General features: G+C 38.9%; 2 protein-coding genes across 3 annotated transcripts in view; one reads left to right on the forward strand and one right to left on the reverse strand.

Annotated features, from left to right (window-relative positions):
- Positions 1–2,512: 2,512 nt before the first annotated feature.
- On the reverse strand, positions 2,513–12,961 carry zdhhc16b (zinc finger DHHC-type palmitoyltransferase 16b). The gene is made up of 9 exons (XM_059325026.1): positions 12,041–12,961; positions 10,732–10,926; positions 10,293–10,381; positions 9,487–9,515; positions 9,246–9,379; positions 7,642–7,727; positions 6,482–6,605; positions 6,322–6,392; positions 2,513–6,011 (listed from the first exon to the last, which is right to left on the reverse strand). The coding sequence occupies exons 1-9, from the start codon at positions 12,473–12,475 to the stop codon at positions 5,909–5,911; spliced, it is 1,266 nt and encodes a 421-aa protein (XP_059181009.1). The 5' UTR covers positions 12,476–12,961; the 3' UTR covers positions 2,513–5,908.
- A 5,280-nt stretch (positions 12,962–18,241) lies between these two features.
- The window catches only part of vps35l (VPS35 endosomal protein sorting factor like), a 43,700-nt gene continuing 41,511 nt past the window's right edge, over positions 18,242–20,430 (forward strand). For both annotated transcript variants that reach the window (XM_059325010.1, XM_059325011.1), the window contains exons 1-3: positions 18,242–18,280; positions 19,805–19,904; positions 20,147–20,329. In XM_059325010.1, the coding sequence (XP_059180993.1) occupies positions 18,264–18,280; positions 19,805–19,904; positions 20,147–20,329 (300 nt within the window). In that variant the 5' untranslated portion in view covers positions 18,242–18,263. The remainder of the gene's footprint in view (positions 18,281–19,804; positions 19,905–20,146; positions 20,330–20,430) is intronic.

Here is a 20,430-nt window from a genome sequence, read left to right on the forward strand (position 1 = left end):
TGTGTGCTGTTGTCTTTCTCACCACGTATGGGAGGAGATGGATCCAATTCTCCTGAAGCGTTATGGTTATTACTAAGAATGTGACTCAAATAACCAAATAACCAGTTCAATAACTAGTCCAATAACCAGACCAATAACCAGTTCAATAACGACTCCCAATAACCAGTCCAATAACTAGTCCAATAACTAGTCCAATAACCAGTCCAATAACTAGTCCAATCATTGGTCCAATAACCAGCCCAATAACCAGTTCAATAACGACTCCCAATAACTAGTCCAATAACTAGTCCAATCATTGGTCCAATAACCAGTCCAATAACCAGTCCAATAACCAGTTCAATAACCAGTCCAATAACCAGACCAATAACTAGTTCAATGACCAGTCCAATAATAAATCCAATAACCAGTCCAATAATCATTCCAATGTTCATCATTCAGCCCAAAATTTTATCTTTCAGGAGCTAAAAATCTTTGTATAATTATAATGAAGTGAAGGACAGTTTTACTGAAGTTTAGAATGTTTACTTGATAAATAACTCAATATCTATAATATAATAATCAAGAAATTAGTAAGATTTTTGAAAATCTAATGAAAACCCATTTTACACTATAATAAGTAGCTGTCTTGAACTAATTACTTAATATTTCACAATAATGTCCTGGTTTCCTAAAGTAATGACTTTGTGTCTAACAAAAAATACTAACAGTATTTCAGAAATTATGCCATAGAATCGCAACATAATGAACTAAACTTTCAAAATAAAAGAACACGTTTCCTTTCTCCAAATATTGAGTTAGTATCTTTTGATAAAGTTTCTCATTGTTTGAGATCATTATTTCCAGAAGGTTTCCTGTTATAATGACTTGCAGGATCTTTTTCCCCTTTTACTGGCAGAAATACTCCCTAACCTGTGTAGATCTAGTAAATAGTTGTGAGATTCATAACGGCGCTTGTTGAATTGAATGTTTTAACTCCTATACAGAGAGAGAAAGCCAACAGTGCCTGGCTCATGGGCTCTGGCTGATCAATGATGTCAATGTGGTAGCAACATTTTCTTTCTTTATTTTAAAAAACAAACAAAAAACTGATAACTATTTAAAGAGTTTTGGCTTCTGGTCTGTTGACTTGCAACCAAATGAGATCAGCACTGACCCAGCAGCCTTTTATTCCTCTGGATGAATGTTTAATGAGTTGTTTGTGTTTGTTTGGTGAATATTCATCTGTTTGCTGACATGAATCAATGTTTCACACCTCCGCTGACATGAGTTACATTTAAGATGCATTTTACATAATTAATTAAATACCTATGTTGGGGTTAATGTACGTTATATTAAGATTGTAAGTTATGTGAACATCATGTGAAGCATCTGCCTTGTATTCTCTCAATACTTGAAAAAATATTGATGCTATTTCATAGTTATTGTTAGTGTTGGGACAACGAAGCTTCGTGAAGCATTTTCTTTATTTACGGAGCCCAAGAGGTGGCGCTCGGTGTTTCCTCTCTGCGTGTCTCCATTACAAAAATAGTCCCCCAGAGGGATTTAGAGACTCTGGAGGTGACGTTTGGTTTTAGATTGTCACATAATCACTTAGCGACAGTTTCAACCGTGACGTCACATACTCGACGGATTAAACACGGGAGACGCAACTGTGCCCGCCGTCGCTAACTGTGCACAACGTCAGCAGCTGATCATAAACAAACCAGCATGGCTAATTATGCACAGAGTCTCTGTTGATAATAAACATCCTGATCGTGAATTAACCGGGCCACCGGCCCCCGCGGCTCATTAAGAAGAGCCTCCGGCCCACACGGCTCGTTAAGAAGAGCCTCCAGCCCCCACGGCTCGTTAAGAAGAGTAAGAACGAGTCTCCAAAAGTCTCCAATAACACCAGAAAAAGTCTCTGGATTTGTCCCCAGTTGCTTTCTCAAAAAATAGTCTCTGATGGGGTCTGAAAAGTCGCTAAATATAGCAACAAAGTTGCTAAGTTGCCAACACTGCTTCACCGGCTTTTACAAATGTCGCGTGCTGTTGTGGCGTCCAGTACTACGTCACATCCTGCTTAGTGTTCTATCCAATCAGCAACCAGGCTGTTTTCAGGGGAGAATAAAGACCCTGCTCTACTACAGGGACTAAAGAAGTCCTGACAAAAGTCTGCTAGGACGGCTTGTATTCAGATTAGGGGCGTTTTGGCGAGTGAGACCCGCCTCATTCCGGGTATTGGACTGAAAACACACTCGGTCACCATTGCTGAAGCCTTTTTTTTTTAAAGCCAAGACCGCCATCTCGTGGGGTCAAAAAATAAAGGAAATGCTTCATGAAGCTTCGTTGTCCCATCACTAGTTCTTGTCGAAGGTTGCAGTAAGACTTTGGACCTCACATCAACTTATGCCAAGGAAATAAGACAGTATTTAAAATGTCTAACTTAAAGTGTCATTAAACAATTCTTTGTAATTATACAAAATGCATTTAATATCATTGTTTTAACCTGAAAACTGAAACAAGAAATATAAAAACAGGTGTTTTATTAAAAAAGACAGATCTGAGGAGCACGGCTCCCATTGGTTACACACAATGTCACAGCTCATGTTTCTATGGCAACTACAGAGCCAACCCATCCATCATCAACACGTCGGGGTGAAACATCTGAAAGGGAATTATAAATGTGGAATTATATTTCACAGTGCCTGATATTTAAAGTGCCTCGATTTAAAGGCAGAAGAGCCGAAACAAGGCACACGACAATTTCTTTACCGAGACAGAAGAAATGTTCAGGACGAGCACATGTTTTCTGTTCGTTACCGTAGCAACAGATTCAAGTCAAACGTTTAGAAACAAGCGGATCAAACTTTTGGTTTTTCGCTCTTCTTCGGCACCAGAACATCAGTTCAGACGGGTTCATTAGTTAACACACAACAGCAAAACACGTAAACCTTAAAAACACAATTACTTAAATAAGCACAGGAAGTTTTTTAAAAGAACATTTAAAAAAAAAAAGTTTTCATATCACAACTTGTCCCCCCCCCCATTAAGAAACACTTAAAGTTAATATAGACAACATTTATCAGCAGATCACAGATCAACAGTGTCGATTCTTATGGTGCTATGTTTTACATTTTACTATCAAAAAGAGCAAAACTCACTAGAGCTGCAACAATTATTCCATTAATGGAACAATAATCGATTATTAAATTAATCGTCAACTATTTTGATAATCAATAATTGGTTTGAGCAGGGGTTTTTTAAAGACAATAAGTCCAAATTCTCTGATTTCAGCTTCTTCAATGTGAATATTTCTGGTTTCTTTGTTCCTTTATGACAATAAACTGAATATCTCTTTGGTTTGTGGACAAAACAAGAGATTTGAGGACAAAATCTTGTGGTTTGGAAACACTCATTGATATTTTTATACATTTTATTGACCGAACAACTAATCGATTAGTCGTTTCAATAATGGACAAATTAATCCATAATGATAATAATCGTTAGTTGCAGCCCTACAACTCACCCAGAATAAGGAGGATTATCCTCCATTATGACCTTTTGTAGGATGGTTTCTACATTAAATTGTCTGGATTATCTTGAGTAAATCAGCTTGTGATTTCTTGCTGCTTGCTGAGTTTTTACGGCTCCTTCAGCTCCACAAGTGAAGTTCAACCTGGTTCCATTAAAGAGAGAAAGCAGAAATCTCTACAGCCAATCAGATTGATCAATATCCCGACAGGTAAGAGGATAAATCTGTATATTTGATTTGGGGGTGAACTGTCTCTTTAATACTGACACATTTAAACTGTGTAAACTTTTCTGTGAAGCCAAATGTAAAACAGAACCAAATCTTAAGTTTACAATGTGATGAATTATTGTTAGAAAATGCAACACATAGCACCTTTAAAAAGCCGTAATGGTCCAAAAGAGCTGCAACGATTACTTGTTGTGGTCATTTTTTATACAAAAACAAGTAAAAAAAGCTGTTTTTAGCCTCAAAACTGGAGATTTAATGCTCTTCACTAGATAAAGTCCAACCACCTCGGACTTTAACAAACCAAGATGGACATTTTTTTTTACTCTTTTACAGACCAAACAATTAACTGATAAAGTAATTTGCAGATTATGATCAATAATGAAAATAATGGTTAGTTTCAGACCAGGGGCCGGATTCACAAATGTGTTCTTAAGTTAAAAATTAAGAAAATTCTCAAGAAAAACAACAAGATGTTCCTAAGAATGTTCTTAAATGTTATTCACCTTTTTTTTTCTTAAGAACTGTCGTTGTTGTCTTAGGAACTTGTTAGTTTTCTCACTTAGGACGTTATTACATTTGTTAACAAATTAGTCTAGTGCTAAACTAAATATTTAAGAAATCGAAAATAAATTTCATAAAATTTGTTCAAGTTAATAAATATCAAGACTTTTCTTTTCTCTTAAAGTTCTGAAGATATTTGAGAAAAAAATCTAAGAACTTTGTTTTCAAGAATCTCATTTGTTCTCAAGTTCTATCTGAGGAAAAAATAAGAAGAAAGTTAAGAAAAAACAAAAAAAAAAAAGATCACAATTTCTTCATGAATACCAAATCTTATTAAATTTTGTCTTCAGAGCAAAGTTAAGAAAAAAGTGGCACTTAAGAAGCATTTTTTTCTTAAGAATGCTTTGTGAATCCGGCCCCTGTTCCCCATTGCCCCCTATACGTCCTTATCCCCGTCCTGCATCAGTTTATCTCCAACTGTGTGGGATCAGGGTTTGGACCTAGAATGATGCTGTCCAGCAGCACCTTTTATGGAGGTCAGGTCATTAATTAGACCTGCCGTCAAATGGAAATGATAAAAGATCCAAAAACAATGAAGCAGTCGTGGTTTTACCACAACAAAAACACTACAAAGCTTCTTTTTCCTTGATTGCAGCAGCAGAACTTCAGTCACACTGTGACACATCACGAGTTCTTTGAAATGGTTTGGAGGATCCAGGATCAGATGGTCATGGGGTCTACCAGGAGGTTCAGATGGCCATGGGGTCTACCAGGAGGTTCAGATGGCCATGGGGTCTACCAGGAGGTTCAGATGGCCATGGGGTCTAACAGGATCAGATGGCCATGGGGTCTACCAGGAGGTTCAGATGGCCATGGGGTCTACCAGGAGGATCAGATGGCCATGGGGTCTACCAGGATCAGATGGCCATGGGGTCTACCAGGATCAGATGGCCATGGGGTCTACCAGGATCAGATGGCCATGGGGTCTACCAGGAGGATCAGATGGCCATGGGGTCTACCAGGAGGTTCAGATGGCCATGGGGTCTACCAGGAGGATCAGATGGCCATGGGGTCTACCAGGAGGTTCAGATGGCCATGGGGTCTACCAGGAGGATCAGATGGCCTTGGGGTCTATCAGGAGGATCAGATGGCCATGGGGTCTACCAGGAGGTTCAGATGGCCATGGGGTCTACCAGGAGGATCAGATGGCCATGGGGTCTACCAGGAGGATCAGATGGCCATGGGGTCTATTAGGAGGATCAGATGGCCATGGGGTCCATCAGGAGGTTCAGATGGCCATGGGGTCTACCAGGAGGTTCAGATGGCCATGGGGTCTACCAGGAGGATCAGATGGCCATGGGGTCTATCAGGAGGATCAGATGGCCATGGGGTCTATTAGGAGGTTCAGATGGCCATGGGGTCTACCAGGAGGTTCAGATGGCCATGGGGTCTATCAGGAGGATCAGATGGCCATGGGGTCTAGCAGGAGGATCAGATGGCCATGGGGTCTATCAGGAGGATCAGATGGCCATGGGGTCTATCAGGAGGATCAGATGGCCATGGGGTCTATCAGGAGGATCAGAGGGCCATGGGGTCTACCAGGAGGATCAGATGGCCATGGGGTCTACCAGGAGGTTCAGATGGCCATTGGGTCTACCAGGAGGATCAGATGGCCATGGGGTCTCTCCTGGTGAAGCTGCAGTCCCACATGATGCCGTCCCCGCTGGGACGATGGCTGGAGGGCAGCAGGACCCGAGTGAACCAGTGACTGGAAACACAGGAACAAAGATTATGAATTGGCTAAAAAAAACAAAAACATTTCAAGCAATTTTAAAAACGTTCTTTTCCTCTGGAGCACCGTTATGGTTCAACGTTGCCTACGGACAACAAACCCCCCAAAAAATAAAAAAAAAGAATTATAAAATGTCTTCAGGTTGTTTTTTTTGTCTATTTTAAGACAAAAAAACGTTCCTAACTGGCAACATAATGCGTCCCATAAGGGGATAAAGTTTCTATCTCTAATATTCAAGGTATCCAAACCAAAGTTTGTTTTTTAACGTAAAAATAGAAGAACCCACCTCCTCTTCTCGACTCCCAGCAGCAGCTTCCAGTTGTTGATTTTTCCATTGTGAAATGGATTTTTGAACATCTGCATCAGAACAAAACAAACATGAACAGATGTTTCCAGAGTTGTATTTTAATATTTGATATTTGCCCAATGAATGGTGTTATTAGTACCTTTCCCTTCTCTCGGAGTCTCCTGATCTCCTTGTTGTTGATGTGGCGCTCCACGCTGGTTTCCCCTCTGGTGATCAGGATGGAGTGCCACAGAGTCAGTCCTCCTAGAGCCACCGCCACCGAGCTGCAGGGACACGGGACAGCCTTTATATCTCATTAACCCCTGACTGTCCAAAGAGCTTTAGAGTGGGTGTTTAGGGGGAGATAGCAGGTCAACAATAAATGTCATAGAAGAGGTTGACATCATCTGAAAGCTGTGAACCTGAAGATTAATCTGAGACGAAGCTCAGCGCTGTGAGTCAAGTTGTTCTGCTCAAAAATGTCTAATTAATTATTATCCAAGAGTTCACAGCAGCTCATTTTTATACACTGAGGTCCAGACTCAAGAAATGCAAAACACCCCAAATTACCAAAAAACACAATCAAAATGACATAAAATTATCAACTGGCTCCTACCGATGACTAACATCATCTCACCCACATAATAACCAAAAAGACCTAAAATGAGCACCAAAAAGAATTACAAAATTACCAAATAGGACATAAAGATACCAAAAGTGGCACAAAAATGTCATAAAATGACCAAAAAAAGACACAAAATTACCAAAAGCAGATGTAAAATGACCAAAAAATACATAAAATGACACAAAAAGGAACAATCAAGGCATTAAATGATAAAAAAATCAAATCAAATAAAAAACACGAAAAAAGCACAATCAAAATGACATAAAATTATCAACTGGCTCCTACCGATGACTAACATCATCCCACCGACATAATAACCAAAAAGACCTAAAATGAGCACCAAAAAGAATTACAAAATTACCAAAATAGACCTAAAATTACCAAAAAAGACACAAAATGACACAAAACAGACCAAAAAAAGACATGAAATGAACAAAAACAGATGTAAAATATACATAAAGATACCAAAAGTGTGTTTTTTCCCCCTTAAACTGCATGTTATCAGCATTAAGAGGAGACTAGTGGGACACAGAGCCTGTTTTCATTCAGACAGCATGAGGTCAGAGGTCACATGACCGCTTTGAAAATCACCAAAATAGACTTCCCGACATGATATCTAACATGTTTGGGCTCTAAAGATTCCTCAGATCTTCTAGTTTCATATGATATATTATTATATTTAACAGTGTTCTCACCTGGTCAGCACCCACAGGAAGATGATGCTCTTGTGGGCGGTGGTCTCTCCGTAGGACTCGGTTGGAGGAGGAGTCTGGTAGTATCTCTGGAGGGGAACAGGAAATAAAATAAAATAGTCAGGGACTTATTTTACTGTCAGATCTGATCCGAGGATCAAAAGGCTGCTGACAACACGGGGACGTTACACATGAAGAAGCTGATCCTGCTCTGGTTCAGAGATCTTTGGGTGGCAGGACTTCCCAACTTTCAGACTAATTGCTTCTCAGAGCCAAAAGTTGTTTGTTTACCAGCTGCAGTTGTTTACTGCACCACCTTTGATATCAGAGTCCTGGATCAGAGTCCTGGATCAGAGTCCTGGATCAGAGGTGAATGTGAGAGCAGAAAGCAAAGATCCTTTTCATGTCTCCTGTTTCTCTTATCATTTGCCATCTGAGCTCATCTTCTCGCTGCCGCCTGACAGGTGCTGCCTTACAGAACATCGCCCTCATTTAACCTGGACACCGTCTCTCCTGGTACCTCCAGCTACAACAAGCTACAGCCACTGGGAACCATCAGGTTTGATCCCAGGCCTGATCATTCAAATGTTTTCATTGTTTTTTCTAGGGGTGTGCATTGGCACTGCCCTCACAATTCGATTCGATTACGATTCACCAGGTAACGATTCGATTCAACTCGATTCTACGATGCATCACAATTATACTGCACACAACAAGGGACATGAGGCAATACAAGCAGTCAGATAGGCTTAATAACAACAGATTTTATTGGCTATATTTTGAAAAGATGGCAAAACAAATCTCCTGCCTGAGTTCATCTAAGAGGTAAGGAAAGAGAAATGCCTCCTCCTGCCGTAAAAAGGAACCTGCTGAGGTGAAGTCTACATCAGCTAAATGTCCCTTGTCCCTGAGCTAGGGAAGACGTTAGCGCTATCCCAGCTAGCTAGCTATCGCTAGTTTTCATGACGCAAAAATGTCACGTTAACGAGTCGACTTTAAATAGGCGAATACAATGGTAATTACCTATCAATAGTACTTTCTATAAAAACGTAAATGTTAAGTTCTGTCAAATACTACCACATACTTCAGTCACAACATATCAAAACAGCTTGTCCCGCTAGCTTACCTGTGCTGCATCAACACATGGCTCATTAGAATATTCAAATGAGCCATGTGTTGATGTGCACACCTCTCGAAGGATGGGGAGTGGGTCGGGTTAGCGTTGTGTTTACTGGAACTTTGACAGGGGCGCAAAGGCCACCTTGGCCATAAATTGAACATTTTTTCACAGGGCACCAAGGCCAGAGTGAGAAATTCCCACCCTGTCCACCACAACTTTCCACTGGAGGACAGGAAATAAACATAATCGATTACGGCACTTTGCCGCATCGATGCTGAATCGTGCATGCCCCGCATTGCGATGCATCGCCGAATCGATTATTGTTGACACCACTAGTTTTTTCCTCCTTTCCTCCCCTCACGTTGTGCTGTATTTCTTTCTCTTCACCTCCTGTCATATTGTTTGTGTGATTTTATACGTTTTGGACGGGTTGATGGTACATTTCGTTGTGCAATAACACTAAAGGCTTTGTGGTTCGCCCTCTCACCTCTATGGCGCTGTAGGCGTCCAGGAAGAGCTCCCTGCTGCTGATGCTGCAGTAGAGGCAGCCCAGCATCATGAAGAGGCAGAAGGAGAAGAAGTAGCGGTGGTTGAAGTGGCCCACACAGTTGTTGAGCCAGGCTGGAAACAGGTTCAGGTCAATGTGGACAAGACTGGGATTTACTTTTAAAAAGCACTTAAACAGCAGAAAAGTAAACGTGTTTGTGTATTGTCTGTTAGAAGGATACGACAGTGGTGGTCCATCTTCAGAACACACCTGGAAAACAACACACAGGCTTTATAATACAGATTTATCAGGGTCCCATACAGCAACAGCTGTTCCATGAACATTCAGGTGGCAGTTAATTCTGTTGATTGCTCTGCTCTGATTGGTCGACCACAACGCCTTTGATGCTTTGATGTGATTACAGTTACAGATACACGCACACACATGTGCGTAAGTGCGCACACTCCTCCAGATACACATGCTTCAAACACACACACACACACACACACACACACACACACACACACACAGGTAACTTTATGCGATTTTTGTTACACACACACAAATGCGCGTGTAAGCGCGCACACTCCTCCAGATACACGTTTCTCTCACACACACACACACACACACACACACACACACAAACACACACACACACACACACACACACACACACACACACACACACAAACACACACACACACACACACACACACAAACACACACACACACACAGGTAACTTTATGTGATTTTAATTACACACACACAAATGCACGCGCACACTCCGCGCGCACTCTCCTCCAGATACACATGTTTCTCTCTCACACACACACACACACACACACACATTGTGAGGTTAAAGGTCATAGGGTGCTGTATAAATAAATACTTGTAAAGGAATGCTTGTTGTAGGTGTGCTCCTTGTATATTTTATAGTATCATAACATTACTAGTATTAATTGTTTATTTACTTTCAGAATTTCCCCAGAGGAAATCTTCTAGTTTAACATATTCTGAACATAAAAAGTCTGGTTTGCTGATCTCACATGTTGCAGATGCTGCAGTGGTGCGTCCTGGCTGGTTTTGGAGTGATGCATTTCTTACAGATGGACACTGAAGGAATTTGAAGTTTGTCCTAAAATAAACAAAAAACACAAATACAGAGGATTTATAGTCTCATTACAGAAGTCAGTGGCAGTGAAGACGTAGATATACAATGTGTCCAGCAAACACCAATGGCTTCAGATTCACTGCTGATTAAGAAAACCAGTCAGTAAACACAACAAGGCAGAGAGGACAGACTATGTGTGTCTCTGACAACAAGTTTATCTCCAGCCAAAACAGTATTATAAAACAAGTTTTTCTTTGTTGACCACGAGAGAGTCCTGCACAAATAATCCAGTGTGTTTGGACTGTTTGTCTGTTCACAAATGGCAAATAAAAACCTTGAACCTTGAACTCATCTTGGCTGTGAGACGTTTGTACCTTGGGTGGGTGTCCTGGCGAGGTGGTGGTGGCCTTGTAGTAATGGAAGACCACCATGATGAGAAGCCAGTGGCCCACGCAGAGGTGCCACACCACCCAGAACAGAGGGTAGGTGCTGAGGATTGTGGGTAGGACACACAGGTAGACGATGACCACGACGGAGGTCGTCAGGAGAACGACGAGAGAGACAAACACCTGAGAGGTGAAACCAGAGATGAGAGGGTGGAGGGGTGGAGGCTAGGGCTGCACAATTAATCACATTTTTAATCGTGATCACGATTTTGGCCGCCACGATTAAATTAACCTGATGGTCGGTGATATTTCCATTTTAAAATGCGTCTCTCCTGCAAATCTAATCAAGACTTTCGACACCAGCAGTCCTCCAACCACCAGGGGGCGGGGCCGTGTTTCTCCCCTGAAAACAGCCTGGTTGCTGATTGGATAGAACGCTAAGCAGGATGTGACGTAGTACTTGATGCCACAACAACGTACGTAATGTCAAAGTAACGTCAACGTAATGTCAACGTAATGTCAAGAAATTTCAACGTAACTTAACGGAATGTCAATGCAACATCAAAGTAACGTAACATCAACGTAACATCAACGTAACATCAACATAACATCAACATAACATCAACGTAACCAACATAACATCAACGTAACGCCAACGTAACGTCAACATAACGTCAACGTAACGTCAACATAACGTCAATGTAATGTCAACGTAACGTCAACAAAACGTCAATGTAACGTCAACGTAACGTCAACATAACGTCAACATAACATAACGTCAACATAAGGTCAACATAAGGTCAACATAACGTCAATGTAATGTCAACGTAACGTCAAAATAACGCCAACGTAACGCCAACGTAACGTCAACATAACGTCAACATAACGTCAATGTAACGCCAACATAACGTCAACGTAACGTCAACATAACGTCAATGTAACGCCAACGTAACGTCAACATAACATCAACGTAAAAAATAACGTCAACATAACGTCAACGTAACGCCAACGTAACATAACGTCAACATAACATCAACGTAAAAAATAACGTCAACGTCAACATAACGTCAACGTAACATAACGTACATAACATAACTTAGCCACTTTGTCGCTAGATTCAGACAGTATAATGACATCAGATTATAAAATATCAGGATATATCGTATATCGATATTCAGCCTTAAATATATCAGGATATATATCGTATATCGATATTCAGTCTAAATATATCAGGATATAACTCTTGGTCCATATCGCCCAGCCCTACTGGAGGCCAACAGGAAGAAGAGGAACTCACCACTCCGAACCAGCGGGTCACGTTGTCTACGATCCAGTAGACGGGTTCGAAGGCACAGTCCAGCAGCGTGTCGGAGTTGTTGAGGCTGTTGGAGTAAAGCGAGCGGAGCAGCAGTCTGCTGTAGCTCCACAGCTCCACGCAGCGCCTCCTCATCCTCCAGGCCTCGGGGCCTCCGCCCAGGGGCCCTCCGCTCCGGGGCCCTCGGTGCAGCCGGCACCACCGCAGAGCCAGCCTCATGGCCCGGGAGAGCTGCCACCTCCAGCTGCTGCCCATACGAACACCTCCTGCTCCTCCTCCTCCTCCTCCTCCTCGCCTACACACTCTACCCTCCAGACACACACACAAACACAGACACACACTCCAACAGTTACAAACACAGGCGGCGTAAAACAGCAGCTGCTCGTAGCGAAGTTTGATCACCGCCGAGTCCTCCATCTTCACCGAGGACTCCTAGAAAGCTCGTAGAGTCCTGAGGCGGCAACCTCCCGCCGACGTGTCCGACACGTGTCCGTCAAATTAAACGAGCTCTCAGCTAATGAGCTACGCCTACAAAATAAACTTCTCCTGTTAATAATTCACAGCAGATTCAGACCTCCGGGCCAAAACGCTCTGAGAAAGTCTCAGGGGAGATGCCGGGCGGTAACCCTGTAAGAGGGAAATGCCACGGGGTGAATATGTGAAGAAGGAAATAAAGAAGTTACCTGATCCTGGGCATCATTTCATGAAAGTGAGTATTGGTTACACAGATAAGGCTTGTTCAGGTTCTCCAAAATAGGAAGGCATGAATAATGAGGGTTCTAATCAGGGACCTTTAGTAGACGGCAACTAAAAGGCTTCAAGCAACGAAAACTAACGAAATAACAAAAACTAGACTTGAAAAAACATTTTCCTTAACTGAAATAAAAATTAAAACAAGAGTTTTAAAAAAAAAAAACGATAACTAACTGAAACTGTATTTTGTGGTTCCAAAACTAACTAAAATTATAGTGAAAATGTCCTTCGTTTTGGTCTTTGTCAACTTTTTCCATCCGTAAACCTTTTTGGTTGATATGAAATCTATTTCATCTATCTGGTTTATGACTTAATAAACTTATTGGGGCTGAGATGGATCAGACAAAGGAAATAAAGGAACAATTATTGTGACCTTATTGAATCTGGACCCAACAAATACCCCATTACACAACAACTACAACTAATTAAAAAAAATCTCTTCTCTTTTTTCTTTAAAAAAAAGTTTCAAGAAAAAAAGTGAAAAATTTACAAGAAAGAGTGACAGATTTACGGGGAAAATATCTCAAATTTTCAAGAAAAAAAGTGACCAATTTACTGGAAAAAAATTGTTAAATTTACGAGAAAAAAAGTGACAAATTTACAAGAAAAAGTGACAAAAAGGCAACATTGATTGTGACCTTATTGAATCTGGCACCCAACAAATACCCCATTACAAAACAACTACAACTAATAAAAAATAAAACTAATTAAAACTAAACTAAAACTAATAAAAACTAAACTACAACTAAGCATTTTCCAAAAAATAAAAACGAATTAAAACTAGCAAACTCGCTCTAAAAACTAACTAAAACTAACTGAATTTGAAAAAAAAAAAAAAAAAATCACAACGAAATTAAAACTTAAACTAATAAAATATCTTAAACTATCATAACTTTGGTTTCAACAGGCTGAACTTTCTGCTTTTCTACTAAACAAAGTGAAAACAGCCTGTGAGAAATGATTTTATATAAAAACTATGTGACCCAGATTCCAACATTAAAGTCTCACTGATTTCCAGCCAAACTCCATTAACCCTTTAAAGTCCTCCCGTAGACTACACCAGGACATCAGGCTGGTTTTAGCACATGTAGAAAATAATTAACAACTTTTTTTCCACCTTTTAAGGCAACTCATGAGCAACACATTGATATATAAATTTCATAATGTTTTTTTCATTATTATTGGACCCTGAGGACCATGGGTGTGATTTTTCTTTTCTTTTCTTTTGCTGTAATCCAAAAATTAACAAAGTTTTCAAAACATAAGTTTCACTAAAAGTTGACATAATCTTCTCTGTGCATTCACACCAAGAATTATTATTTCACTATAACTATTGAAAAAAAATATGGATAGATAGATAGATAGATAGATGGATGGATGGATGGATGGATGGATGGATAGATAGATTACTTTATTCATCCCCGAAAGGAAATTAAATTGTCACAGCAGTCCAGTATTTAAGTACAATAAAATACAATAGAATAAAATACTGACATTGAATAAATAAAAACAACAATATAAAAAACCCAGAATAGAACAAGGACACTTAAGAAGTTAAAAGAAGATCAGTTGGTAGGTAGATGATGATATGATGGTAATAATGTTAATAATAGTACAGTATATAATAATAATAATAATAATAATAATAATAATGATAATAATAATATGAAAGATTTATATATATATATATATATATATATATATATATATATATATATATATAACAATAATAACAATAGTAAAAAGCCAGTATAATACTAGTAGTATATCACAGTGTATAGTAATAATAGTGATGGCAGCAACAGTATATAATAATAATATTATTAATAATGATAATAATAATAATAATAATAGTGTAGTGTGCAGGGTGTGCATATATATATATATATATATATATATATATATTTATATATAATAATAATATTCAGCTTGTATTGTCTTCCTCTGTAGTTTAGGTTAGATCCTGTGAAACGTCCTGAATTAAAGTCTGGAATATTTAACTGTAGTATTCTGTCTGTCAGTATCTTTTATTTATTATTATAAACAGCACAGAGAATAAAATCAGCTTTGTCTAAATAAAGCTGACGACCACTGAGATAAAAGATAATAATAATAATAATAAAGTAATGAAGTGTGACCTAGGGAAAGATAAATAAAATAATAATAATAATAATAATAAAGTAATGAAGTGTGACCTAGGGAAAGATAAATGAAATAATAATAATAATAATAATAATAATAAAGTAATGAAGTGTGACCTAGGGAAAGATAAATAAAATAATAATAATAATAATAATAAAGTAATGAAGTGTGACCTAGGGAAAGATAAATGAAATAATAATAATAATAATAATAATAATAAAGTAATGAAGTGTGACCTAGGGAAAGATAAATGAAATAATAATAATAATAATAATAATAATAAAGTAATGAAGTGTGACCTAGGGAAAGATAAATGAAATAATAATAATAATAATAATAATAATAAAGTAATGAAGTGTGACCTAGGGAAAGATAAATAAAATAATAATAATAATAATAATAATAATAATAATAATAATAATAATGAAGTGTGACCTAGGGAAAGATAAATAAAATAATAATAATAATAATAATAATAATAATAATAATAATAATGAAGTGTGACCTAGGGAAAGATAAATAAAATAATAATAATAATAATAATAATAATAATAATAATAATAATGAAGTGTGACCTAGGGACAGATAAATCCTGTCCTGTTGATGATGTCATTAATCTCCAGCATCAGGAGGTTGATTAGCTCCGTTAGCTTCCTGCTAGCTGCTCCTGCTAACACCTTAGCTCCGTTAGCTTCCTGCTAGCTGCTCCTGCTAACACCTTAGCTCCGTTAGCTTCCTGCTAGCTGCTCCTGCTAACACCTTAGCTCCGTTAGCTTCCTGCTAGCTGCTCCTGCTAACACCTTAGCAGCGTTAGCTTCCTGCTAGCTGCTCCTGCTAACACCTTAGCTCCGTTAGCTTCCTGCTAGCTGCTCCTGCTAACACCTTAGCAGCGTTAGCTTCCTGCTAGCTGCTCCTGCTAACTCCTTAGCAGCCGTTAATAATAAACACAGGTGACTAGCTAACAGCTGACTGCACGTGCTCCTGCTCTACCTGCTCAGGTGAACCGGGAGCACTGGTCTGTCTCCTCCGGTCAGGTCATGGTCCTCCTCATAGGTACCTCTCATAGGGATCTATGGGAAGGCTAACAGGCTAACCTGCTAGCATGGTGTCTTCAGAGAGCGGCGCAGCTCAGAGATCTTCCCTGAGACAGAGCTTCACTCAGCAGCAGAGATCTTCTCTGAGACAGAGCTTCACTCAGAGCAGAGATCTTCTCTGAGACAGAGCTTCACTCAGAGCAGAGATCTTCTATGAGACAGAGCTTCACTCAGAGCAGAGATCTTCTCTGAGACAGAGCTTCACTCAGAGCAGAGATCTTCTCTGAGACAGAGCTTCACTCAGAGCAGAGATCTTCTCTGAGACAGAGCTTCACTCAGAGCAGAGATCTTCTCTGAGACAGAGCTTCACTCAGAGCAGAGATCTTCTATGAGACAGAGCTTCACTCAGAGCAGAGATCTTCTCTGAGACAGAGCTTCACTCAGCAGCAGAGATCTTCTCTGAGACAGAGCTTCACTCAGCAGCAGAGATCTTCTATGAGACAGAGCTTCACTCAGCAGCAGAGATCTTCTCTGAGACAGAGCTTCACTCAGCAGCAGAGATCTTCTCTGAGACAGAGCTTCACTCAGAGCAGAGATCTTCTCTGAGACAGAGCTTCACTCAGCAGCAGAGATCTTCTCTGAGACAGAGCTTCACTCAGCAGCAGAGATCTTCTCTGAGACAGAGCTTCACTCAGAGCAGAGATCTTCTATGAGACAGAGCTTCACTCAGCAGCAGAGATCTTCTCTGAGACAGAGCTTCACTCAGCAGCAGAGATCTTCTCTGAGACAGAGCTTCACTCAGAGCAGAGATCTTCTCTGAGACAGAGCTTCACTCAGCAGCAGAGATCTTAATAAAAAAAGGAAACAAAATGACCAAAAAAAGACACAAAATGACCAAATACAGACACAAAATGACTAAAAAAAGACACAAAATGACATTAAAAAAAGGAAACAAAATGACCAAACAAAAAGACACAAAATGACCAAAAAAAGAAACAAAATGACCAAAAAAAGACACAAAATGATCAAAAAAGAAACAAAATAACCAAAAAAAGACACAAAATGACCAAAAAAAGACACAAAATTACCAAAAAAAGACACAAAATGACAAAAAAAGACACAAAATGACCAAAAAAAGACACAAAATGACTAAAAAAAGACATAAAATGACCAAAAAAAGACACAAAATGACTAAAAAAAAGAAACAAAATGACCAAAAAAAGACACAAAATGACCAAAAAAAAAGATACAAAATGACCAAAAAGGACACAAAATGACTAAAAAAAGACATAAAATGACATTAAAAAAAGGAAACAAAATGACCAAAAAAAGACACAACATGACTAAAAAAAGACACAAAATGACCAATAAAAAGACACAAAATGACCAAAAAAAAGACATTAAGTGACCAAAAAGACTAAAACACATGAACACATGAACACTTTAACACAGTGGAGACAGAGCTGACTTCCTAAATGATTTGGTGACCCCCAGAAATCATCTCAAGACCCCAATTGGGGTCCCGACCCCCAGGTTGAGAACAGCTGCACTACAGAAACGTTCTCTTTGTTGTTGTTGTTTTTTTGTGAGCATTTTATGGGATATCCAAAAATTAAAAAAAAAAAAGGTCATACTATAGTATATATATATACTATATACTATATATAATATACATTTTGTGAGGAAAAACCCCAACAACAACTAGTTACTTTGTATTTTGGAAACACTTGTGTTGTGTTGTGTTGTGTTGTGTTGTGTTGTGTTGTGGTGTTTGTTTTCTAAATGCTGCTGTTGTTGTCAGATTGATGAAGATGTTTTCTCAGTTTGTTGTGTTGTGGTCTTTGTTTTCTAAATGCTGCTGTTGTTGTCAGATTGATGAAGATGTTTTCTCAGTTTGTTTGTGTATTTAATGTGTTTTTCTCAGGTTCTCTGTACTAAACAGCCCAGAAAACAACGGAAAGTTCCTCTACAGGAACTCCGTGTCTGGAAAATAAACCAGAGTGAGACCTCTCTCTTCCTCTTCCTCTTCTTCTCCTCTTTGGTGCAGCTCGCAGTGTATCCTGGGAAGTGTAGTTGTATTTAGCTGTAATAAATCTTTAAAACGTGTCTCGGGCCATTCTGTTGTTGTTCCAGCTGTAAATAACAACATGTGACGTATAAACAGGTTCAGTCCTCACCATAATAACAATATAAAAAATAAAAATAAAAACAGAAACGGTGTTTTAAGCAGATTCTGTGTAAGCAGGAAGTCCTGAGAGTCACATGAGCAGAGCAACATGGCTGCGGTGCAGTGGTGAGAAGCTGTTCTCTTCCTTTAATAAATCAGTTTATCAATATTAATCTGGTATTTATGGATATTGTGTTTGTTTGAGAGCTTTAATGCAGTTAAAACCTGTTCAACCCGAGATGAACTAGACAGTAGCGACCCAATGATCTGAGCTGATCTTTCTGCAGGAAAGACCAGTTAGATCACCAGTAGTGTTATTATATATATTATTATTATTACATATTATTATGGCTGTGGCCTTCAATCTAATGCCGACTGCGGCGAGGAAGGTGTCTGCAGATTCCCTCTTTTTTTTTTGGCCATTTTGTGTCCAAAATACATAAAACATAAAACCAAAAAGACACAAAAAACTCACAAAAAGAGACATAAAATGACCAAAAAAAAGAGGTGGGAATCTGCAGACACCTCCCAGTTTAATCAGATTTATAGAGCTATAATGAGATTATAAGACAAAAATTTTGCATTTGCAAATCATTGCTTTTTGTTTTAATTTAATTTTTCACTGCTTCCCAACAGTTCTGGAATCAGGGTTGTTGTCATATGTCATCATTTGTAATACAGCCACATATAAATAATAATAAATAAATAAAATGTATCAGACTGTCAACGTTGAGAAACTTCACCTGGTGACTGGAAATCTGTCAGTAGAAACACCTGAATCTGGTCTCCTGTCTGTCTCTCTGTCTGTCTTTTTGTTCATTTTACCTCCTTTTTTGGTAATTTTATGTATTTCCTTGGTATTTTGTGTCACTTTTGGTATTTTTTTGTCTCTTTTTTTTGGTCTTTTTTGTGTCTTTTTTGTCATTTTACATCCTTTTTTGGTAATTTTATGTCTTTTTTGTGTCTTTTTTTGTCATTTTATGTATTTTCTTGATATTTTGTGTCTCTTTTGGTAATTTTATGTCTCTTTTTGGTCATTTTTGTATCTTTTTTTCTTTCTTTTGCTCCTGTCTGTCTGTCTGTCTGTCTTTTTGTTCATTTTACGTCCTTTTTTGGTAATTTTATGTATTTCCTTGGTATTTTGTGTCACTCTTGGTATTTTTTTGTCTCTTTTTGTGTCTTTTTTGTCATTTTATGTATTTTCTTGATATTTTGTGTCTCTTTTGGTAATTTTATGTCTCTTTTTGGTCATTTTTGTATCTTTTTTCCTTTCTTTTGCTCCCGTCTGTCTGTCTGTCTGTCTTTTTGTTCATTTTACGTCCTTTTTTGGTAATTTTATGTATTTCCTTGGTATTTTGTGTCACTCTTGGTATTTTTTTGTCTCTTTTTGTGTCTTTTTTGTCATTTTATGTATTTTCTTGATATTTTGTGTCTCTTTTGGTAATTTTATGTCTCTTTTTGGTCATTTTTGTGTCTTTTTTTCCTTTCTTTTGCTCCTGCCTGTCTGTCTGTCTGCCTGTCTGTCTGTCTGTCTACCTGTCTGTCTGTCTGCCTGTCTGTCTACCCCTCTGCCTGTCTGTCTGTCTGCCTGTCTGTCTGTCTACCCCTCTGCCTGTCTGTCTGCCTGTCTGCCTGCCTGTCTGTCTGAAGGCGTTCCAGTAATCGTAACTATGAGGTGGAGCTTCAGAGAAGTCGTCCTGAAGCGTCTCTGGTTGAGTTTGGAGACTATCATCCTCTCAAACCCATCATGGTAAACCACCACCACTGTCTCATAGAGTTCATCTTAATAACATATTCATCTAACATCATTATTTTATTCATCAATTTACCTGAAAATGATTTTCTTCTTTATTCCCACTAGATAATAATATGAGACTAGTGATAATAGTTGGAGCGAGTCAGTTCATAGACTGATCTCTGATGTTATTATAATCATAACTCAGTTTCTTTGTGTGTAGTTGAACAGCTGTTCTCCTTCTTCTCCTCCATCAGGTGACGGACACAAAGACCCGTCGTGGAGCTCGTAAAGGCAGCACCTCCTCTTCCTCCTCCTCCTCCTCCTCGGTGCCTCCAGACCCCCTCAGCTCCATGATGGACGGGACCGACCCGCTCTCCATGTTCGCTGCAGCCTCCAGCAGCGAACCTGCAGGACCCCCACACAGCTCCTCCTCAGGGGTCAGTCACACACACACACACATATATATACATATATACATACATATATATATATATATATATATGTGTATATATACAGTGGTGGGAAGTAACTAAGTACA

This window comes from Centropristis striata, chromosome 21, assembly GCF_030273125.1.
Source record: "Centropristis striata isolate RG_2023a ecotype Rhode Island chromosome 21, C.striata_1.0, whole genome shotgun sequence".
NCBI lineage: Eukaryota > Metazoa > Chordata > Actinopteri > Perciformes > Serranidae > Centropristis > Centropristis striata.